The following is a 25,150-nucleotide window of genomic DNA, read 5'->3' on the forward strand; positions in this document are numbered from 1 at the left end:
TTGGTGTTAACTTTATTGCTTTTAACATGTTGAAATCATTGATAATTTATGTATGTATAAATGTATATGCACTCTCGCATTTATAAATTATTACCATGCCTTGTGTTATGTTATTGTAATAACGATGAACTGTATATGTTCAAGTTAACAATACATGTTCTGTTCTGTTCTGTTCTATAATTTGATTCCCTCAGATATCATCACATAATTCATTCTACTTATACAAGAAAGTAAAGTGATCATGACAGATCATGTATATATAATAAGCAATGAAAACCTTTTTTTGCGCATTTTATTCACAGTTTTCTAAAGTACACGAGAGAAAAAGGATGCATTGAACATTACGTAATTTTGCTAAGAATATACTGCACAATAAAGTAATATAAATAACACAACAATTTGATAATAAATGGACGAAACATTCCATTACAGAACGAAATAACACGACATGGCTAGTAGGTCAGATATTTAAACAATTATCCTAGAATGTAGTGACGGGCCTCTTCGCCAAGTATTCCTTTATCTTTGGTAGCTGCTCGACCTTCTTTCTGTTGGCGTCCAACAGTTTGTAATCTTTCAAAAGTTCCACAATTTGAGAATTTTCTATGAAGGCGTAAAGCATAAGGTCGGCAACTGTTAACTGAAAGAAATATTAGGATTTAAAAATCAAACTCGATCATCGGAAATAATAGGTTTCGAGACATTTAGATTTTTTTTCGATTATGTTACCTTTCCAAAAATATATATAAAACAACATCAACATGTTTACAGGGACTTGCTCATGTTTTGGACCAATTCTTTTTCCCGGTAATGCCCATAAAACACTCATATTATGCTACTATTATTTCACTCTTTGTTACCGAAATTGCAGAAAAAATACAATTAAAGTAAAAAAGAACGGTTTAGTGGGGAGCGAATACACATCGGTACAGTTAAGAGAAAAAAAGAAAACTGACAACAAAATCGCTTGCCCACGTGGACTCTTACATACACTGAGTGCTGTGGGATAATTTAACCATTTCGATTTATGTTGAAAAACGTTAATTTACGCTGTTAAAAAATGTGGACTTCAAGGCCAATATTTGAGCATATTTTTTTTTATCAACATATTTTAAAGGTTACAGCCGTCAGTATATTAGTTTTAACACTTGTTATGCTTTGCCACACTTTATTTCGTAATAAAAAATGCATTTTATAAAACATGAGCGAGTCCCTTTACGGTAAGTTAACTGAACAATGAACTGACATTAAAGTAAAATACTATGTTGCTGGCATTACATATGTAAAGAAAATAACAATAAATACATTGCAACTGTTAAAGTTGTTGAAGTTTGTATTTTCCTTCAACTAAAATGACCCATATACATTTTTAAAGCCAAAAAACTTGTTTGTATTTTATTCATCAGATTTAACTTAAATTTAAAATGATTGCTTCGATTGGCCTGTATCATTAATCGGTCAATAAAATGCATGGATTCATTTAGACACGACTGAGTATAGATATAATTATTATTTTTAATACGACCCCTCCCCAATTTCTTAAATGTTGATCTTGAGGGCCAGTATTCCATATTGACCTCATTCATATCATTAGACATGCCTCAGTCATTCAATTAAGCCTATTGGTCAGCTAAATATACAGGCCAATCAAAACACTTAAAATTGATTTTAAGTTCAATCTACATAAGTTGTTTATTGAATACGACCACAGAGTACATACATTTTATAAAATGCCTACATTCTCACTCATCAGAGGTTTGATAATGATAAATCTACGCATAGTAACATCTCTCATGTGACAGAAAAAGCTGGTTCAGTATCTTCTGAATTTTTTTTTATCTTACCGACGATCCAACCGCAAAGCCGCTCTTTCCGCCCTCTTTAACAAGGTTTTCTAAAAATCCCAGATATTTTTTAGCGTCACCTGCCAAGAACTCTTCCCTTTTCTTGGCCTGAAATTTAAGTCATTCACAGTAAGTCTTTGCTGAGCCGAGTTGTTAACTCCACATGTAGTTACTTCCCTTGTCAATCGGATCACCTCGACCATTTTCCATGGCCTTCCAGTACTGTTTTTATTTATCAACCTATATATTGTGCACCTCTAAGCGCGACTAATGTTATCCCTACTTTAAAGGTCAATTTTGTTATTCCTGACAAGACTGGTTTTCGGGAAATTGTTTATATGCCCAAGTCTTGAAAATTCTCATTAATTCATTAAAAGATATACACCATAAACTGTCTTAACCTCGGACTTGGGGTCTATATTTACTTACATCGTGAGTCTGAATTTCAGACTCAGACAATTAAATTATCTGTAATAATTGTCAGACTCTTTAACAACACAATTAAAAATCAATAATGATTTAAGTGTATATGGGACAGGGCTTATTATGTGTTCTCTTTAAACTTCAAACCTTACATTGATATACTTAAATTATATACTAACCTTTTCAGCTTCGTCCTTAAGAAAGGCAAATTTTAAGACCGCGCTTAAGAGATCTTGGGTGGTGTCAATAATCTGGTCCACTAACGCCATTTCAGTGTTACCCTTGCCATACAAGTCTGGAAAAATAAATTCATAAATCAGGATATGGTATACTGGATACCGCCTATGAACCAGTTAATTGTAACTACGCCCCCAGGTCCGGGGAATAGTGGGGACTTTGACTTTCGGTCCAGCCAATTCCAGGTGAAATCTCCGCCGTGAAGGGACAAACTGCTGGTAAAACTCCCGCTATATGCCCCTCACACCCCGGGGACATCATAGTTAAGGCCAATTTCCCGATATTTTCGACGCGAAAACAAAACCACTTCTTTCACTCAGCACTGCGGGGCCAATTGGAAGGTAAAACAAGGAACATTTCCCCCCGCTATCCCCGGTACACCCCTGGTCCTGGGAGAAGAGGAGTCGTGGTTACAGTTGACTGGTGCACTCGCTGCTTCTTACCAAGGCGTCCCGGGACGGGTTCGATTGCCGGCATGGGCGCATTTGAGTTTAATTTGTAGTCATCATGCCGGACAAGTTGGTTTCTTCACATACTCCGATTTCCCCCACAACACAAGACCGCACTCTCGCTTAACATTGCACAAACGAGACCGATTAGTATAATGCTGTAACAACTGGTTTCACAAGCCGTAGTTAACTTTTAAGTTTAATCTAATTTTGATATTAAACAAGATACTAACCAAACTCTCGTGCGAGGTACCTCGCTATCGATACGCTCTGTGAGATCTTCGTCTTTCCACCCACTTCCAACACCGGCAGTGTTCCCTGTGGCATAACTGTGGACAAAAGTATTTTATAAAACATGAAAGAGACTCTTTACATATAAAAATAAACTTAAAATTTCAATACGTTTAAAGCGTGCGTTTTTCAATGTTCCAAATATTAAGGACTAGTTTTTGACCTTTTCATGTTGTTTAAAAAAAAGATTTTTTATTGTCAATAGCTTGCTTGTCGAAGCACGTATTGTGTCCAGTTTGTTCACTTTTTCCAATCAGTTGTGAGTCGCCATACTGGCTAAATTTGATCACCACCATTTTCAAATTGTAGCCACAAATCCAGTGTAAATTTGAGTAAGAGCATTAATATTAGGTAGCCACTTCATAATATTGATGTTTTAATTCATTTCAAATATGCTGTCTCATTCCAATATACAGTGTATAAAAAACTCCAGGCATGAAAAGTTTTTTTTTTATCTATCTCTATTATATATATATATATATATATATATATATATATATATATATATATATATATATATATATATATATATATATATATATATATATATATATATATATATACAGTCGAACCCCGTTGGCTCGAACGGACCGGTGAAAATACATCGAACACCGGAAAATCTTGAGCCAAGCGGAAATCCTTATTTTCAGTATAAAGAAATGGTCCCCTAACATTCCGTTCGATCCAACGAGCAATTCGAGCCAAACGAGTTTGAACCAACGGGGTTTTACTGTATGCATACATCAAATATATCGATAATTTACTACGATTGAAATATAATAAGTGAATGCTAAATTATTCAGGTTGAAACAATAAGTTAACGATACAATACTACGATTGAAATAAGAAGAGAATGATCATTTACTGAGAATGAAATAATACGAAATTGAACATTTACCTTTTTTGAGATCACTCCATTGCGCGGAATCAATCCTAACGTCGTCAAAGGCTTTTCCAGCAGCAGCAAATAAAAGCCGAGAAACCTCCGCTCTCCCCTTTCCATTAAAATACGTAAATTTATAAGAAGGCATATTTGCTGCCGATTAATTTAGTTAGACTCGTTTATTTAACACAAGTGCTGTACAATATGGCAACGCATAGACTGAACGATGCGTATTTATACCATGGGTAAAAGCTAGGACTCCAATGTTTACCTTTGTTATTAGAAGTTTTTAGTGACCATGAGGTGTTCGCACAGGACATTCATGGTAAGTGTTGTTCTATATAATGTTCCATATGATTTGTCAATAATGCCCAGTTAGAACTGCACTTTAGGTATACGCGTATTGACCCGTGGTAAAACTAGGAAAGCATCTGCATGGACAGGGATAAAGGTCATATACCACTAAATAAATGTTCTATTTCTTATATCGTGCATCGATGGATTTGCTCGTTCATTTTATGTGTGCAATATATAGGACATGTTGAAGTTATTATTACTTTTAAAGAATTATCAAATAATATTCTATTAAAGTACAACATTTATAAAATGTTAAATTTTTTAAAGATTCGTTTTGATTGAAAATAAATATCACAAAAGTAAGATATTATCACAGAATTATAATGATTTACAATTAAAATGGAACAAACATTACGATTAAGACATATATACATAAATTCACCTGACAGCCCATACACTTATATCCATTGCGGTCTTTTTAAATACAAATGGTCAAGGGTCAAAATATTGGCTTCATTGAAATATAATAGTTACATAGAAAATAGGTAACTCATATATTCTAATAAAATATATGATATCTGAAACGTTGTTGTTTTCCATGTACAGTTTGAGGTAATCTTTAACTCCATTCTAAAATGCATATATGTGTCTATAATTTTGTACACAGAGTGGCAGTTTGTTCCTGTCAAGATTAGCTTGATAATACAAAGAAAAATCATTTACCTGAGGCACATTAAAGTTACAATATGAGCCCCTATTATTATGCAAAGTCGTGTCAGACATCTTCGTAAAATGATTATGCATATAGGATTCACTCGAGGATTCAGAGGGGGGGGGGGGGGGGGGGGGGCGGTGGCGCACCCGGCGACAAGATTAGAAAGAGGTACAAACCTCCTGAGATTACCGTTCCGCTGACCCAACGTGTTTTTACAAATGATTGAGGAGGACAGTGCAGAGGGTCAGGTGGCCCTCAAAGAAGTTCGAACATAGGGTGGGATATGGGAAAATCAGAAGGCAAGATCAGGAGTCGAGGTAGTTCGAACAGGAGGTAAGGACACTTACTGTGGGATTCGTGAAGTAGGTCAGGACGCCCTCGGAATGATTGAGGAATAAAACGTTGTTCTTGAAATGGGGTTTCCATGTCATTTTGCTATTGCGTTTCACGTGATCTGCATCTATAATGACGTAATGCATTCTTGTATATGTATCACAAAACCACATAGATTATTACGTCAAAAACACTGTACATTACGCGGCAAATAGTGAGATGTAGCCATTGAATAAGCAATAAGCCAACCTATAAGTTGTCACCTCCTTACTCCCCTATGCTCATTTTCCACCGAGATGTCAACAAGCTCAAATGCGAAATATGCCATTGGACGCTGAGTACGCGAGATACTATGCTACGACATAACAGAACGACGACGAAATAAAATCATACGATTCGAGCGGCGAGTATGACACGAACGCCTCTAATGAAAACGAAAACGGCGAAGGCAACGACATTTGTGACTCCTCAGAGGACGAGCAAGTGACCCGTGGTATGGAACTTATATGAAGTGCCAATCAGAATACAAAGACATTTTACAAAACTACCTGTAAATTGAATTTGTTGCAGTAGATGATGTTAAGAAGCGGGATTTCAACGATATGAAAAGCAAACGATCGGAACACAATGGCGCGAATCTTTAACTTCACTATCCTATGAATCAAGTGTCTTTAATCGGATCCTATTTTAAGTCAATTAAGAATAACTCCTCCCCGTATTCTGCGTCAGGTTTAGCAGTTATTTCCCTTGGAAGACAGAGCTGAGACCTGCCCTGGGTTTTCTTGGAATAAATTATATCATAACAAATGGGTTTGCTTATCACATTTCACGATGATACTGCGCATTACATAATACATGTACATGAATACATTTGTAATTCAACGTTAAAGTGTTAAATTGTTTTTGACGCGCTTTTTTGTAGCGCGAGGGGCGGGTGAAGGGGAGGGGCCCACCTCCACCAGAACGGCGTACATAACCCACTCTACTACTTATATCGTTTGAAGACGTAAAGTTACAACAATGATTTGATTGTCGATGTATCTACCTCAAATGCATTTGTAAGAAAGCGTGTTATTTTGTTCCTAAATATTTTGGTCATATACCAGTCCCAAAATGTGTTTGTTTGTTTCTGTACTTATTGAGCATAAATTGCAAACTAATCCGAGAACTCGTACTGCATCGATTCAGTTAAGACATATCAGGCAGCATTCAAAATAAGCATTTTGACTGCAATGCTCTTAATTTAGAACCTATTGGCATCCAATAGAAATCGTTAATAGTTCCACAATTTGAGAACTTTCTTTATAGACGAAAAGCTTTACATCGGCCATCGTCAACTGATTTGTTTATGAAATGATTTGTGTACTTCAAAGATAAAAATAGTTTGTTGATAATTGATTTTTTCATAATACTGTTACATTTTGCCGTCATTATTTAAAACTTCGTAATCAAGCAAGTTATACATTTTTTTTAAACACATCGTCCTTCACTTTCTTCCGTGCAACGTGAAAAATAAACAATATTTTTTTCTGTATTTATGAACTGGTCCGTAAGTTAAGCTATATATTTATCAAATATAGTCGGCTTTCTCCTTGGATGCTGAGTCAACTAATGACCTACTACATACATATCAATTGTGCGTATTACCCAACAAACGTTTATACGCAGTGATTTTCTTCACATATCAGGTGAGCGCTTCGGGGCCATCATGGGCCTCTTGTTAAGGAATAATTCAAAAGCGTTAAATATTTCCTATAACCATTTTGGTAAATTTCATATAGTTTATGTGAGTACTTAAAATCATAAACTGTTTCTTGTTTAAGTTCTACAGAAACTTAATATAGTGAATACATTTGTTGTTGTTTTTTTTTCCAATTTTTATAGTTAAACGTGTAATAGTTATGTCAGTGTGTGTATACCGCGTGATAAATAACGTCATATATGCTACGTCGGAAGGCAACATTTTGCTTAAAATGAAGACTTAAAACAAACATAACTTTTCTTTTACTACACCATTTTTAATGAAACAAAGAGCAGTCTGTGCCGTTTAAAGAGCTTCGCCTTTGTTTCATTACCGGACTTTAATTAGGCGATAATTTTTATCAAAAACTTCGACAAACCTGTTTTCGAAATAATGTTTTGACAGTGCTCCGTCAGACGGCCGTTTTGTGAAAAGGTTTGTCGAATTGTTTTAAGAAACTAAACTCTCAATCAAACTCTGGTAATAGACCAAGGGCGGGGCTCTCTATATTTCTATCATTCTGCATAATTGGATTTCGCGAAACTTTATCGCGATATTTGCCCCACACAAGATGGATTTCGTTTTTGTTTAATATTATATCTAAAAATGTACCTGAATGCGAGTTTTATGACGTTTGTTTCTGTTTAACCATTTCCTGTTGTAACAAAATTTCACTGGGAACCTTTGTGAACAATATAATTGAATAAAATAATTGCTTATTTCATAATACTCAAGCAAGTCATACGTTTATTTCCCTTTCTGCTTTCATGAGTATGATTAATTTGAATAAATATTTACATCATCAAAGGAAAACGTGTGATTCCTCATGGATCCTTGAAAAAAAAAAAACATTGTTAAAACTTTCGTCAGGTATTGTACTTAAACAGAAAATGACGCCATGAAAACAGTCAAAACTCGCTAGGTCGAAGTCGTTGGGATCACGGGAAATACTTCGAGATAACGAAAGTTCGTTATAACAGAAGTACAAAAAGTGTATAACCTAATCATCAAAAATCGAGAATTGTTCAACATATCCAGAACATCGAAATAACAGAGTTCGACTTAGCGAGTTTCGACTGTATGATGTCATCTAGCCGTATGTCGCGTTAATCGTGTTTATGTTGTTAATGTTTGTGGATATTATCAAATAATTCATTCTTCTTAAAAACGGAATTAAAGTGGTCGTGACAGATCCTATATATAAAAAGATATAAAATCAATTTTGCGCATTTAATTTACAGTTTTCAAAAATACACGGAAATTAAAACATTTATTTGGTGCTTTCGCTCAAAGAAACAACAACTACACATTAACATAATGTAAATACCACAACGATTTTATAATAAATGCACACATGTTCCATTTCAAAATGAAATGACACGACATGGGAAGTAGGTTAGATAATTAAACAATTATCTTAAAATTCAGTGACGGGCCTCTTCGCCAAGTATTCCTTTATCTTTGGTAGCTGCTCGACTTTCTTTCTGTTGGCGTCCAACAGTTTGTAATCTTTCAAAAGTTCCACAATTTGAGAATTTTCAATGAAGGCGTAAAGCATAAGGTCGGCCACCGTCAACTGAAAAAGATGTGATTAAAATTATATTCGACCATCGAATACTAGTAGGTCAAAACATTTCGATTAATGTTTGATTATGTTATCAAATTATAGTCAAAACTCGCTCTGTCGAAGTCGCTGGACCAAGAGAGATTCTTCGAGATAACAATCATTTGATGTAACAGAAAAAAAAAGTTTATTTTAATCGTAAATAGTCGAAAAGTGTTCGACATATCCAGAACATCGAGATAACAAAGTTCGACTGTATCAACAATCATAAAGATGTTAAAAAAATTAAGTCTACTCAACAATGAAAGAACACGAAAACAGATTACTATATGTTTCTGACTTATTACATCTATGTAAAGTTAATGCAAATAAACACATGGTAATATATTAAATAATACATAATTGGCCATGGATTAGTATGATATCGAATACGACCCCTGGCCCCAATTTCTCTAAACTTCATAAGCTTAAACGGCTTAAGCTGCTTATTTCAATAAGCCAAAATACAAAGTTATTGTGATTTGATTTAATGAAAAATGGTTTATTGTGACAATCGTAACGAGAATTCTTAACTAAAGTATTAACACTTTTAAAGGAGTATATAAAACGCAAAATATTGAAAGACAAAAATAGTGGATTTATTTAGCTTAATCATGTTATAAGAGACTTGAGAAGTTTCGAGAAATTGGGGCGTTGGTTTAATAAACAACTTAAATCGTAGTTAAGTTTACAAGTAGAAAATGATTGTTTTGAATGGACTGGCCAACAGATTGAATACAGAATACTTATTTTCATATACATATTCAGTATAAATAAGGAATTTGCAAACTTTATTTTAATTCGCTGGTTAAGCATTTTCAGAATAATTAATATTAACTTACGGACGATCCAACCGCAAAGCCACTCTTACCGCCCTCTTGGACAAGTTTTTCCAAAAGTCCCAGATATTTTTTAGCGTCACCTGCCAAGTACTCTTCCCGTTTCTGGGCCTGAAATTTAGGCCATTCACTGTTAGTCTTTGGTGAGCCGAGTTGTAAACTCCACGAAAAGTAAATTCCCCATTCGGAACTCCTCGGCTATTTTTCCATCGAAAACAACCTTGGATGTGTATGTACGGTTAAATACATTGTCAGAAATTTAAACACTTAAACTACGCTGCATCGCGTAGTAACTTCAATTAAGCAGTTAAACTTTATGGCTTTACTCTTGGAAATCATAATTATTCATGCAATAATACACTTAAATGGCAATCAATTTAGACTTAGTGCGACACAACACACGTTAAAACACTACAATAAATTAATACTATTATTAAAAAAAATAACGAACTACTTCTACTGATGTACCGGCATACATCCGAGGTTGTTTTCGATGGGCAATGGGCGAGGAGTTCCCAATGTTTTTTTTCACAGTTATAAAATCATTTCTGAATCTGATTCTCTGACTCCAGAAATTAATGAACATGGACCTATGGCGCGATTACGAACAGTTGCAAGTTTAAGTCTAGAGTCTGACTTAGAAAAACACCTTTATTTAATTACATGTACATATAATCACTTTTATTATATTCGTTTTGCAAAAATAAATGTGAAATATCGTACAATTTCAAAAAGTTAGATTTCAACAAAGTTCACCTTCAAAACTCAATTAGTAAGACAGTTACGATAAAATTTAGATTTGTAGTTTTGCCATTTGAGTCTGAACTCTGACTTTAGATTGTTTGTAATCATTGCCACAGGGCCGTGTTCACTAACATACTGAGTCTAAGTTTGAGACTCAGATTTATGAAAGCAACATTTTAATTTTGTTTCTAAAATGCTATTACAGCAGCAAATATGGTGAATGGCATTGTATCTGTAACACATTGCAGGCACTCAACCAGGCACATATATTTTGTAAAAATACGTAATAGTATAGATATTTCAAAACATTTAAGAATTCAATTTTCTGATCCTGAGTCTCTAACTCAGACTTAAGGCGTTAGTGAATATATCGATCAGGGCTTTTTTGTTTCCTCTTTTGTATTCATATCTTACAATGAGATACTGACCTTTTCAGCTTCGTCCTTGAGAAAGGCAAACTTTAACACCCCGCTGAAGAGATCAATACAGGTGTCCATAATCTGGTCCACCAAGGTCATATCAGTGTTACCCTTGCCATATAAGTCTGAAAAAATAAAAGACAAATTCATCACATGTTTCTTTTTTTTGACTCGATATGTTTAAAGGGTATCGCACATACTTAACTTAAGCGGAAAGTATGCCAATATATAGAGGTCATGGCTGTTATTCAATATTGGTCTTAATTGGGTATAAGAACGATGTAGCTAATCGGATTTCTTGTTATTAATGACTTACCAATATAGTGAATGGAGTCAATGATGTATGACCCTAAGATTATCTTAAGTTGCATATTGAATATCACACCTGGATAACTGTTTGTTTAAGTGAAAGATCGCAATATATTTCATCGAGTTAACACCAAAAACAAAATTACTTATGCATTTAATTGTATATGACTTAAGTTTCGATAAGCAATATTATTATACATTTGGGTTGGGCCACAATCTATAATACTTAAGTATTCACGAGATGAAATCAATTGCGATCTTATACGGGAACACACCATTTTTCGTTTCATTAGTTTCCTAAAAGAGATACATTTGTTGTTTTTTTTCGAAAATGACCTTGTGAAGTTGTGTTCGATTTGCCGTGAAGTCGCGCTACAGTTTAAAAACAGTTTAAAGAAAACATTCGGAACTCCTCGGACATTTTTTTCAAAAACAACCTCGGAAGTATTTGGACGGTTAACATACTCAAAAAGTGGTACGTTTAAGTCCGCTGCAAGTAGATCGCGTAGTAATTTTATTTAGCAGTTAAACTTTGTGACTTAACTCTAAGGATTCTTTATTATGTTTGCAATGACACAATTCAATGGCAATCAATTTAAACTTGAATCAATAAATACAACTCTAAAACACTTCATTTAATTAAGGATATAATTCAAAACTTTACGAACTACTTCAGCTGATGTACCTGCATACATCCGAGGTTGTTTTCGATAAAGTGGCCGAGGAGTTCCGAATGTAAAGAAAAATGACATTTTCACTGATAAATTTCTATAACCCACAAGAAAGCAAATCATATTATGATAAAGAATATAGCTGAAATGCTCATGGTCTAATTTAACATATGTTGCGTGGACTATGTCATTGAAGCAAGAACAATACAATACAATACAATTAAACACAGTCGCCATATATATACATAGTTCTTTAAGCTGATGTTCCTTTTCCTCCAGACGGTTATGTCCATTCCTTAAGCAGTGCCAATTTGATTGCAAGATTAAAGCTTCACTCTCACAGATTTGTCGTTTTGACAACTTTTTTGTCTTCGAATGATCCATTTTTTTGCATAAGTATAAGAAAGCCAGTAATATAACACTGCTCATAAAAATCAGATCGCTGTTTTTCACATTTATGTTCGAAAATTAATGATATTTTGCCAAAACGCGTTACTATTAACGCTTTAAGAAAGATGCATATAACATCAAATTTTTATCATAAATATGAGAAACTTGAGATCTGAGTTTATGTCAGCAGTATTATATCACTGGTTTCCATGCATCTTCGCAAAAATATGCTCGTTCCAAGACAAAAGAAAGTTGTCAAAACATTTAATGTGTGAGAGTGCAGCTTTAAAACGAGGACCAATAACCATTCTTATTCGTCAGAGGTTTGATAATGATAAATCTAATAACGCATAACATCATCGCTCTGGTATACGAGAATGCCAATAAATAGCTCTAAGATCAAAACTGATTGGTTGGTATTACTAATCTTGGTTAATTCTTTTAATTAAGAAACGAAGTATAATCTGTAATAAGATACTAACCGAACTCTCTTGCGAGGTACCGCGCTATCGAACCGCTCTGAGAGATCTTCATCTTTCCATCCACTTCCAACACCGGCAGTGTTCCCTGTGGCATATCTGTGGACGAAAGTATAATTGTACATTAATAAGCATAATTATCCAGTAGCGGATTCAGGAGACTGAAGGGGGCGGGGGTGGTGGCGGCGGTTCCCAGTGCACCTCATGTCCCAGGCCGAACACAAATTACCTTTGGGTAGGTCCCCCAGACCCAAAGGCAAGTTTATAGCTCCTATAGAAAAAGAGAAGACACGTCCTTAGTTACGCCTCTAAGTAAAACTCAAATGACAAGTATTGGATCCGCCCCTTATAGTCTTAATTGTACAATGAAAGTTGTTTCTTTTCTCGTTTAAGGTCACTAGCCAAGGCAACGTATGCACAAATAACTCTAAACATCGGATAACTCGAGGTTTTAGGTCGGGCCCGGCGTCTTCGAGTTATCGCAGTATTACTGTTTATCATATTTTTACAATAAGTACACAAGATTGGAAACGAAAATAAACAACCCCACCAGTTCTACAATTCACCACGACACTGTTTAGAGGCCGCTCCATGATTTGACGTTAGAGGGGGTGTAACTTAGGGGTGTTTTTTGACCAGCGGCCCTCGATCAGAACCGAACCTTTTTGGTTTAAAGTGTTTTGCAGGGGTTTTTAGGGTCATCCCCCAAGAATGTTATTACAAGTTCTAGTCCGAAATGGTGCATTTTGGGAGTGTTTTATTACTTCTATTCTCATATATTACAATTTAATTAAATTAAAAGCCAACTTGGACGACTTGGGGGGGGGGGGGGCGCTACGCTCACCCCGCCCATTGTTAATCATTAAAATATAACTTCATGTCATGGGATTTCAAAAGAATTAAATTTTCATTGACAATAGCTAGTTTAATGTAAAAGGACACGGTGTCTTATTTGTGAACTTTTAATCTAACAAGCCTGACCTCAAATTGACACTTATATCATGTATTTGCGGTTATAATGGTTTGTTGGAACGCCATTAGAAGCTGTATTTGTTCAGCGCAACTTTCAAAGCATCCGAACAAATCCAGTGTAAACTTGAATAAGATTATAAATATACTGTAGCTCTTGCCGGGGCGGATCCAGGAATCGACGTTAGAGGGGGCATTACTTATGGGGCGTAACCTTTTGACTTGCTTCCCTCTCTAAGAACCGAAATTTATTTTGTTTAAAGTGATGGAAGGGGGAGGGTTTGGTGGTACATATGGACGTCTACTCCCCCTCTCCCTGTATGCACTGGTGAAAGTAGTCACGCGATTTATGTGCTTATTAAATGCAAATAAATTGCAAATTCACTGTATTAATTCAAGTTTTCAAATTAAAGCGTCAGTGTATTATAAAATTATGTGCATGAAATGTCTGCTTTATCACAATGCATTGATTTTATTTAATACGGAGCTCAGAACGTATGACCTTTTGGTATTAAAATGAAAGTTTAAAATACAATTTATATGACTTACAGTTTAAAATTATAACAACAATATTGAATTTATGTGGCGAAAATAATAAGTGGTCAACATATTGTTTTGTCTAATGAGAAGGCAGTAGCTCTATGCTTCAAATTTGCCAAATCTTTTATTTCAGTAAATCATTTTATTAGTTTTTGTTATTTTAATCAGGTGAACTGGTAGATATATACCGTATCTGGCTCACTAAGTGAGTGGTTTAAATAATAGTATTTATAGCACTAAACAGTTGAACAGAACAGAACAAAGCAATACTGAACAGAACAAAACAGAGCAATACTGAACAGAACATAACAGAGCAATTCTGAACAGAACAGAACAGAGCAATACTGAACAGAACAGAACAGAGCAATACTGAACAGAACAAAACAGAGCAATACTGAACATAACATAACAGAGCAATTCTGAACAGAACATAACAGAGCAATTATGAACAGAACAGAACAGAGCAATACTGAACAGAACAGAACATAGCAATACTGAACAGAACTAAACAGAGCAATACTGAACAGAACAGAACAGAGCAATACTGAACAGAACATAACAGAGCAATTCTGAACAGAACAGAACAGATCAATACTGAACAGAACAGAACAGAGCAGTACATATGTTTGCATATACAAGTCCATACTGTTTTAAACATAAACAAGTTTAGTGGACTCAAACCAAATACCACGTAGATTGAAATATTAAGAAAAAAATGTAAAAATACAAAAATTATTTTCCAGGCAAAGTGAAAATGATTAAATGATCAAATATTATCATTTAATTCGAGACAGAGTTAAATAAAACAATAGTTTCAAGTTTTTCATCCATATATAAAAATAAAACTAAAAATTGGCAATGGAAATAAGACGAAATTGACAAGTAACTGCGATTGAAAAAAAGATGAAAATGGCAAGTTGCTGCGATTGAAATAAAAAGAAAATGGCAAGTTTCTGCGATTGAAATAGGAAAAAATTGCAAGTAACAGCGATTGAAATAAGAAGAAAATGGCAAGTAACTATGATTGAAATAAGAAGAAAATGGCAAGTACCTACGATTGAAATAAGAAGAAAATGGCAAGTAACTGCGATTGAAATAAGACGAAAATGGCAAGTTATTGCGATTGGAATAAGAAGAAAATGGCAAGTAACTACGATAGAAATAAGAAGAAAATGGCAAGTAACTACGATAGAAATAAGAAGAAAATGGCAAGTAACTGCGATTGAAATAAGAAGAAATATGATCATTGAATACGATTAAAATAAGACATAACTGACAAATTACTAAAACACATACAAGAAGTAAATGTCAAATACTGAAATTTAAATTCTTAAAGAAGAAAATGGCAAATTACCTTTCTTGAGATCACCCCATTGTGCGAAATCAACTCTTACGTCTTCAAAGGCCTTTCCAGCAGCAGCTAATAAAAGTCGAGAAACTTCCGCTCGTCCCTTTCCATTAAAATACGTTAATTTATAAGAAGGCATATTTGGTGCCGATTAAGTTAGTAAGATTACTTAATTCAAAATAAGTGTTGTACAGTATGGCAACGCATAGGCTGAGCGATACGTATTTATACCCTTGGTAAAAGCTAGGACTCTGATATTTACCTTTGTTATTAGAGGTTTTTAGTGACCATGTTGTGTTAACATAGGTCATTTATGTGTACATGTTTGTTCTATATAATGTTCCATATATTTAGTCAATACTTACTAGTTCGAAAATGCACTTTAATAAGACGCTTACTGACCCGTGGGGAAACTGCATGGACAGGGATATACAGTCGACACCCGGTTGGCTCGAACTCACAGGGACCGGCGCAAATACTTCGAGCCTCAGAAAATTCGAGCCAAGCGGAAATGTTTACCTTCAGTATCAAGACATCGGTCCTTTACATCGAGTTCGAGCCAACGAGGAATTCGAGACAACGGGTTTCGACTTTAGTCCTAATTCAAATAATCACTTGTGCTTAAAGCTGCACTGTCACAGACAGTTTTGACATTTTTTTATTTTTTTTGCTTTGGAAAGATTCAATCTTTGCGAAAATGCATTGAAACCATTGATGAGCTTATTTTTTACAATTCTTTTTCTCACTTGAGCGATGACGATGTCAAAAGTACATACATTAAAAATCACTTCTTTGGAATAAGTTAAGTTTATATAAATATTTGCGCTTGGTTTCCCTTAAAACACTTTCTCAACCATTATTTATGCTGTCAGTTCTGTCCTAGATACTATTTCCAATGGCTCTGGTGTCGAAATTCTACATGTTTATACAGTCAAACCCCGCTGGCTCGAACTCGCTTGGCTCGAATTCCTGGTTGGCTTGAACTGAATGTTAACGACCGATTTTTTAAACTGAATCAAATCATTACCCGCTTGGCTCGAATTTTCCGAGGCTCGAGGTAATTACGTCGATCACTCGAAGTTCGAGCCATAAGGGTTTGACTGTATTGCGTAATCTGTAAAACTTACAAACACGTCTGTCGTATGTGAGGAAGAAGACATATCGAGCTGTTTAATGTCGATGTGACTAATTATAAAACGCTATCTGATTATGTTGTCGACTTATAAATTTCCAAACGGTTTGTTCAACACATTATTTCATTTTAAACTTCACATTATAAAGACGACGTAGCATATTCAACTTTTTTCGATAAATATAAGTCGACATAAGTAGGTTATTAAATCGAGGCAACATTGACAATAATTCGTGTAATTAAACGTAAAATTAACATATAAGCTGTGTAATTAATTCCACTTCTTTCATAAATAAAACTTGATGTATAGCAGTTATGCGTAATTACGGTCATGGAAGTTATACAATTTTGAAAATATAATGATCAAAGAATTAACCTTTGCTGATCCAATGTGAACTTTAACATGATATTAGGTATCGAGTTCATAGACATACTGCACGAAACGCGGATTAGCAGTTCGTCTTTTACCAAGTTTCGTCGATCATCTTATTGGCGTAATATATCATTACTCTAACACACTCACACTCCTATTTGCCACATTTCAGTTTAGCCATACTTCATAGAACCATATTTACTATTCGCCAAATTTTTACTGGCCACATTTCCTATCTGCCACATTTCCTGTCGGTCATATTTCCGATTGGTCGTATTTCCTACTGAACATGTGTCATATTGATCATATTACCTATCGGCCATATTTCCTATCGGCCATATTTCCAAATGGCCATATGTCCTAATAACAATATTTCCTATCGGCCATATTTCCTATCGGCCATGTTTCCTATTGACTATGTTTCCTATTGATCATATTTTAAATCGGCCATATTTCCTATTAGCTATATTTCCGATTGGCCATGATTCCTATCGGCAATATTTCCGATCGACCATATTTCCTACCGACCATATTCCGTATGATCGGTCATATTTCGTTTTTGCCACTTTTGTATTGGCAATATATTTCATTGAATTCGATAAATAATCAAGTCCTATTTTATTCACATTATTAAAAATATAACAGTAAACATGTAAAATTCAAAACAACGAGGTAAATGTCATGAGAATCTGTACAGAGTAGAATGCGACATAAATAGACAGTCAAGTCGATTTGTAGTTATTTGTCGTAGTTAGATATGATGATTGGACAGTTATTGCACTAGAAGGCAGTGACGGGCCTCTTCGCCAAGTATTCCTTTATCTTTGGTTGTTGCTCGACCTTCTTTCTGTTGGCGTCCAATAGTTTGAAATCTTTCAAGATGCCCACACATTGAGAATTTTCTATGTATGCGTAAAGCATAAGGTCAGCAATCGTCAGCTGAAGAAAAGTTGAGCTTTCAGATAAAAAGAAATACAGTTTATCATAGTTGTAGAGTTTAAGCAAAATCAACGACGTCATTTCCGAAATGACATTCCGTTATTTTATAATTTTGAGCGCTGTTCTGAAAAATTAAAATAAAAGTAAAAATAAAAAGAAGGGTCTTTGGTTTCAGTGAAAGATCGCAATATATTTCACCTCTTGAATATTTTAAGTATAGCTTTTGACGCTCACTCGGTTAAATATTATAAGTATCTTCCATGGCCGAGAGTGTAAGATAGATTCATTCCGATCCGAGCGTAGGGTGTTTAGCGGAAACGAGGTTTACCGGGATGAACCTATCTTACACGAGCAGCTATGGTAGATGCTTTTTCTCCTACCTCAGTTTAACAAAATTAAGTAAAAATGTATTTTTTTGCTGGAACTCTTTTGTGCTTAGTGAAAATAATTGCGTACGGATAATTCGTGGTTGTCATGGATATTCGCGCAGTGATTCAGAGTATGTAAATGGTCTGATCGGTCTTTATATAGTTCTAAGAAGAGTGAAACATTATTTCTTGAAAGGTGCGTGAAAACTGTTTATGGTGACATTTGAAGCGAGAAATAATTAACTAGCGTTCTAAATATTGCAATAGACAATAAATATAGACAAAGTTTCCATGATGCGCTACAGACGACAGTCTTCAACAAGGGAGGTAATAACAATGTGGTGACCAATAAAAGAAGTTCCATACGGGCATTTTATCTTCGCCCGTGGGCAAGATAAGAATTTCTAGCATGGTTAAATTATTGGATCTAATTATCTGAGGTGGGAGAAATAACGATCTCACACTGAAAACAATTATTATCCTCTATTTATATCGCACAACCGAGCACAAATAAAGTCCGAGTCTTCCGTCTTATGTTCCCCCGGAAGACAAAAATGTTTAGTCGTATTTTCTACATATGGTACAGCAGGAATTTGCTGATATGCATATACTATAAGCTTTAATTATTTAATATATCCAGACATTGATGTTCAGAGAAGACTGTTTTGATGTTTTGGTATTATATATCCGTCCACTTACAGAAGATCCAACAGCGAAGTCGCCCTTTCCGCCTTCCTTCACCAATTTTTCCAAACATTCGAGAAATGTTTTTGCTTTTCCTTGCAGGAATTCTTCACGTTTCTTGGCCTGAAATTGTGCAAACATCAAAATTATTACTATAAACAAATCGGTTATGCATCAAAATTATTACTATCAATAAATCGGTTATGCATCAAAATTATTACTATCAACAAATCGGTTATGCATCAAAGTTATTACTATCAACAAATCGGTTATGCATCAAAATTATTACTATCAACAAATCGGTTATGCATCAAAGTTATTACTATCAACAAATCGGTTATGCATCAAAATTATTACTATCAACAAATCGGTTATGCATCAAAGTTATTACTATCAACAAATCGGTTATGCATCAAAGTTATTACTATCAACAAATCGGTTATGCATCAAAGTTTTTAATTACCCTGAAACGACACATCAAAAGATACACACCCTAAACACATATGTAGTGGTGGTATTCATTATTGGTTTTAATTTTATCTAAGAACGATTTAGCTAATCGGATTGCTCGATATTAAAAACCCGGACTAACACAGTGACTGCAGTTAGTTATGTTTGACAATAAGATTGACTTAAAGTGCACTTTGAATTCCATCCAAGAACTTAAGTTTGTTTCCTTTTTTATTATTAATCTAAAGGTAGAGATACTTTTTTTCTTTTCTTTTTGAGGCCTCGATGCTCCCATTTATTTGCCCCGTAATAAGAACCATGGGGTCGGGCCAGAATAGAATAGCAGTACCTATAAATTATACCTTGGTTATCGACGTCTATGTAGCGCATATGTTTTATATTTTAGAGATTTATTTATTTTTACCTTCGAAAGCAAAAGTGGTAAAAGCACAGCACGATGAGATACTGACCTTTTCTGCTTCGTCCTGGAGAAAGGCAAATTTCACGACCTCGCTAAAGAGATCTACGGCGGTGTCCATAATCTGGTCAACTAAGGTCATTTCAGTGTTATCCTTACCATTCAACTCTGTAATAAGATTGTATAATGATTTAAAATGACAATTTATTATAAGTTATTGGGTTAGTAGGTGACCCGATATGGGATATACGGTAACCTCGTAACGTATATATCATGTCGACAACCTGTTTACATGTTTGAATGTCTCATTTACTCATCGGAATATTCATCGAAATCGTGAAATACACGCCATTTTGGTACGATATAAATTTGGTGACCCAATTTGGAAAAATATGGCGTCACCGCGTGACAAGTCCTGGGCCAATAGCATTGCGTCATTATTGTTGGAGGCGTGATATAAGAAGTTACTATTTGATTATACTAATTTGTTGAATTGATAACAAATACTGATTTAACTATATATAGAAGGTTAGATAATTTACCTATATGACCTTTACTCTAAGGAGTTCAAACTTCTATGTTTAATGAAATTATAATTAGAGTCGAACACCGTTTGCTCGGATTCGAGTGGCCCATATTCCTCGTTTGCTCGAATTCAATGTTAAAGACCGACCTCTTTACACTGAACGTAAGTTTTACCGCTTGGCTCGATTTTTCGAGGCTCGAGGTATTTTAGCCGGTCCCAAAGAGTTCGAGCCATCGGGGTTCGACTGTATAACCATTAACCCATTACTGTGTTACCTTGTATTTGTTAATGAGGGATAAATGTGGTTGGTAATCGCCTAAGCAATTATTATCAAAATTTATTTGATTGTGCCAATATTATGACCTTCGATATTTTGACATGTTTGTAAATACAGTCGAACCCCGTTGGCTCGAACTCGCTTGGCTCGAATTCCTCAAAAACTTGAATTGAAGGTTAAGGACCAATCTCTTTACACTGAACGTAAGTTTTCCCGCTTGGCTCGAATTTTCCGAGGCTCGAGGTGTTTTAGCCGGCCCCATGGAGTTCGAGCCATCAGGGTGCGACTGTAAGCTATTAATTTCTATTTTTTGTATGCTCATGGGTTTATAGCTTTTATGCATTGAAAGTAAACTAAACTGTAGGGCCGATTGTTTAGAACTTTGTTTAAGTATACAACGTGATGATGTCGTTAACTTTTAAGCGTGAAATGTTTGATAACGTGCTTACATCTTTAAACATATAAATGTAGAGCTGAAACAGCTGTCTCAAATCTTGATATGTGTGTGCGTGTGCGCGCGTGCGTGTGTGTGTGTGTGTGTTGTTTGTGTGTTAAATGAAAATGAACTGTAGAAAAAGTTGTATAATTGTTGGATTTGGGGGCAACAACAGCCATACGTAAAATAACTAACAAAATAGCAGTACAATCCCGGGTACTTACTGAATTCCCTTGCGAGGAATCGAGCAATCGCCAAACTCTGTGAGATCTTTCGCTTCCCGTCAATCTCCAACACCGGCAACGTTCCCTGCGGAGTATCTGAAGATACAGATATAATAATAGACTTATAGTTAGTTGGTTATTTTCTGATCTTTCTGGATAATTGTATATGACTTTCTTATCCCTCTGGTTCATTGATATGACTTTATAATCCCTCTGGTTCATTGATATAACTTTCCTATCCATCTGTTTCATTGATATGACTTTCTAATCCTTCTGTATCATTTAATATGACTTTTTTATTCGTATGATTAATTTGATATGACGTTTTAATCCCTCTGATTCATTAATATGACTTTCTAATCCATCTAATTAATTTAATAAGACTATTTAATTCCTTTCATTCATTAATATGATTTTCTAATCCCTTCGATTCATTTAATATGACTTTCTAATCCATCTAATTAATTTAATAAGACTATTTAATTCCTTTCATTCATTAATATGACTTTCTAATCCCTCTGATTCATTAATATGATTTTCTAATCCCTTTGATTAATTTAATATGACTTTCTAATCCCTCTGATTCATTAATATGACTTTCTAATCCCTCTCATTCATTGATATGACTTTCTAATTCCTCTGATTCATTAATATGATTTTATAATCCCTTTGATTCATTTAATATGACTTTCTAATCCCTCTGATTCATTAATATGACTTTCTTATCCCTCTGATTCATTGATATGACTTTCCTATTCCTCTGATTCATTAACATGATCTTCTTACCACACTGATTCATTTGATATGACTTTCTTATCCCTCTGGTTCATTGATATGACTTTCTTATCTCTTTTATTTGATATAGATTTGTAATCCTTTTGGATAATTTGATATGCCTTGCTTATCCTTCTGTTTCATTGATATGACTTTCTTATCTCTTTTATTTGATATAGATTTGTAATCCTTTTGGATAATTTGATATGCCTTGCTTATCCTTCTGTTTCATTGATATGACTTTCTTATCTCTTTTATTTGATATAGATTTGTAATCCTTTTGGATAATTTGATATGCCTTGCTTATCCTTCTGTTTCATTGATATGACTTTCTCAACTACTCTGGCTCATTTAATATGCCTACGCGATTCGTCTCGTCGATAATGGCTTATGATTATGGATTTTTAGATTGATATATACATATTAATAACCCTTTTACCAGATAAGTTTTCGAGATTATAATTATTTCATCTGATGACCTAGCCTCCGTTTTAAACTACCGGATCACCTGATTAGAATATATACCGGCTTGCTGCTTATCTAACGAATCGAATTAAAGGCAGATTTGAAAAAAATCCCATTGGACAAAAAATAATTTCGAACACTAAAACTATATTTGTCTTGCACTAAAGGTGAAAAAGCTTTGTCAGACTGAATTTGAATTTGAGAGTTATCAAATTACAGTTTGTCGTTTCATATTTCATTACGGAAACCTTCGGTAATTGAAATACCTATCCATGAATGGACTTCTTACAAGCAGCCTAATAAATGAATTGCAATAGCTTAGACCTCTAGGGTGGTATTCAAAATGTGTCTTAAGGCAATCTTATGGTCATGCATCATTGACTCCATTCATTGTATAGGTTCGTTATTTGTATCGAGTAATCCGATGAGCTACAGCGTTCTTACATTGAATTAAGACAATATTGAATACAACCGCTGTCATCCAAGCAGATTCAATTAAATTAGGTGTAGGTAGTGTTAGTAGTTTATTCTCTGGATCCCGGCGTGAGCACATTGAAGGGTCCCAGAGTGACAGTTCAACCACCGCACACCTATCCTGGGCGGTGAACCAGTACTAGGTGCCTTCACTTCTGCAAGGAACTGACAACTTCTGTACATGCCAGGGGCAGTGGTACAGTGCGAATGGTCGTAGAAAGGATTTCATAACCAATCACAACAGAAGTGACCTGGTCAGCCCGGGAATCGAACCCGGGTTGTCCGATTAACAGTTCAACGCTCTACCGACTGAGCTAACCGGGCGGACAAATTAGGTGTTGGGTGTGTAAGCTAATTTATACTCGCACTCGGGCCTTGCCCACACGGTGAGTGCTCCGTTAAGATTGTTAGTCATTTTAGGTAAACAAAAGAAATGCAGATATTTGTATATCTAAAGTAAAATATTTTGTCAACAAAACATCATTCGTTTTCTTAGTTATTATAAATTCATGACAAGTTTCCGACCGTTTGAATACAGATATTAGTCAATTTTTGTCGTAAATTAAAATAATATTTTTGTGTCATACAGTTGAACACCAATGGCTCGAACTGCTTGGCTAAAATACCTCGAGCCTCGGAAAATTCGAGCCAAGCGGAAAAACTTACGTTCAGTGAGAGAGATCGGTCTTTAACATTCAATTCGAGCCAAGCGAGTTCGAGCCAACGGGGTTCGACTGTAGTTTCATTAATTTGCTACATATCTGAGTGAATTGAACTTGAAACACAATAAAATAATTTACACAAAATTAGGGCACATACTAAAATAATTGAATTGCCACATGTGACGTTTATAGTGAAGTGACACTCTTATTCATAATCAATACAAACACATGTATAACAAACATTCATTTTGAGTGATAAACCTTCAACTACTGACTAAATAATGCTTTTATGGAAAATATCAATTACTGATAACAAGTTAATAACTGTGTATTTATTAGCTGAAAACACAAAAATATTTAATGATTGGTGAATGCTAAAAGATTTACTGTGATATAATATCAGCTCATAAGGTAGAAATTCCGTGTTTTCTGCACATTTCTTTCAAATTAAGCACAGTGTTCTTCATAAGAAACATTGTATTCTACATTTATTAATACTTTTTGGTAAATTAAAACAATTGTATTAAATATGGTAAATCCCCTTTGGGAGTAATAGTGCATCTTTAAAGATAAGAGAAGTTACGACTGAAATTTTGATTGAAATTGTCCAAAATAACAGATTACTTAGTATCCAAATAAAAGGTGTAGTTATTAAATACCTTTTTTTAGTCCACCCCAATTAGCAAATTCTATCCTGTTGTCCTCAAATGCTTTTCCAGCTGCAGCAAATAAAAGCCTTGAAAGTTCACCTCTCCCTCTCCCATTGAAATACGTTAATTTGTAAGAAGGCATTTTTTGCTAAAGTTTATATTTCACAAATTTATTTAAACTCCGAGTCGTACAGCGCTGTCAAGTTGTGAGGCGTCCGTTGACTGATGCGTTTTATATAGTATGCAAAAGTAGGACTCCGCTGCTTGTGTGTGCTAATAATAGTAATTCATAAACGATTTGTGTGATAGTTTCTGTTCTAGAATGTGTTCCAAAATGTTAGTTAATCAAATTTCAATTGGAGCACCTCGGTCATTTTCCAAAGAAACAGCTCCGGATGAAATCGGAACTTCTCTGTCATTTTCCTTCGAAACATCAAAAAATATTACGAGCTGCTGGTGCATTATATACTTAAACGCCGGGTACCATGCGTTAAATCTCATACAGGGGAACAATCGGAACACCTCGGTCATTTTCTATCGAAAACAACCTCGGATGTATATGGACGGTTTACAATTAAAAATAAGTATTTTCATTTCACTACGCTGCACGCGTAGAAATTTTATTTTAGCAGTTAAGTCTGAGGACTTAACCCTTAGGAATCTTCATGTTTTATGCAATAACATTTCTTACTGTGAATCAAGTGGATCTAAGTTATAAAAATTACATGTAAAAACACTAAAATTAATTAATATTATCAACTACTTCTTCAAATG

General features: G+C 34.8%; 2 protein-coding genes across 2 annotated transcripts; both read right to left on the reverse strand.

Annotated features, from left to right (window-relative positions):
• Positions 1-330: 330 nt before the first annotated feature.
• Positions 331-24,658, reverse strand: LOC128216094 (uncharacterized). Its single transcript, XM_052922683.1, has 14 exons — positions 24,386-24,658; positions 21,352-21,447; positions 19,941-20,056; positions 19,036-19,143; positions 17,811-17,968; positions 14,757-14,770; positions 12,671-12,766; positions 10,828-10,943; positions 9,688-9,766; positions 4,143-4,280; positions 3,187-3,282; positions 2,447-2,562; positions 1,845-1,952; positions 331-640 (listed from the first exon to the last, which is right to left on the reverse strand). Exons 1-14 carry the CDS (start codon positions 24,516-24,518, stop codon positions 482-484), a joined length of 1,533 nt encoding a protein of 510 aa, XP_052778643.1. The 5' UTR covers positions 24,519-24,658; the 3' UTR covers positions 331-481.
• LOC128218560 (S-crystallin 4-like) lies at positions 8,525-15,699 on the reverse strand. Its single transcript, XM_052926254.1, has 5 exons — positions 15,531-15,699; positions 12,671-12,766; positions 10,828-10,943; positions 9,659-9,766; positions 8,525-8,789 (listed from the first exon to the last, which is right to left on the reverse strand). Exons 1-5 carry the CDS (start codon positions 15,661-15,663, stop codon positions 8,631-8,633), a joined length of 612 nt encoding a protein of 203 aa, XP_052782214.1. The 5' UTR covers positions 15,664-15,699; the 3' UTR covers positions 8,525-8,630.
• Positions 24,659-25,150: the final 492 nt, after the last annotated feature.

The sequence above is a fragment of the Mya arenaria genome, chromosome 14 (genome assembly GCF_026914265.1).
Source record: "Mya arenaria isolate MELC-2E11 chromosome 14, ASM2691426v1".
NCBI classification, from domain to species: Eukaryota; Metazoa; Mollusca; class Bivalvia; order Myida; family Myidae; genus Mya; species Mya arenaria.

What these genes read in the sequence shown, in the direction of transcription:
- LOC128218560 (XM_052926254.1), bottom strand. Translation starts at nt 15,663, where the DNA reads ATGCCTTCTTATAAATTAACGTATTTTAATGGAAAGGGACGAGCGGAA. An exon ending in ATGGGGTGATCTCAAGAAAG is followed by an intron (nt 12,767 to 15,530) that starts GTAATTTGCCAT and finishes TTTCGTCCACAG; the next exon opens with ATATGCCACAGGGAACACTG. An exon ending in TCAAGGACGAAGCTGAAAAG is followed by an intron (nt 9,767 to 10,827) that starts GTCAGTATCTCA and finishes CCTAAATTTCAG; the next exon opens with GCCCAGAAACGGGAAGAGTA.
- LOC128216094 (XM_052922683.1), bottom strand. Translation starts at nt 24,518, where the DNA reads ATGCCTTCTTACAAATTAACGTATTTCAATGGGAGAGGGAGAGGTGAA. An exon ending in ATTCCTCGCAAGGGAATTCA is followed by an intron (nt 20,057 to 21,351) that starts GTAAGTACCCGG and finishes ATCTTATTACAG; the next exon opens with AGTTGAATGGTAAGGATAAC. An exon ending in GTACCTCGCACGAGAGTTTG is followed by an intron (nt 2,563 to 3,186) that starts GTTAGTATCTTG and finishes TTATTTTTCCAG; the next exon opens with ACTTGTATGGCAAGGGTAAC.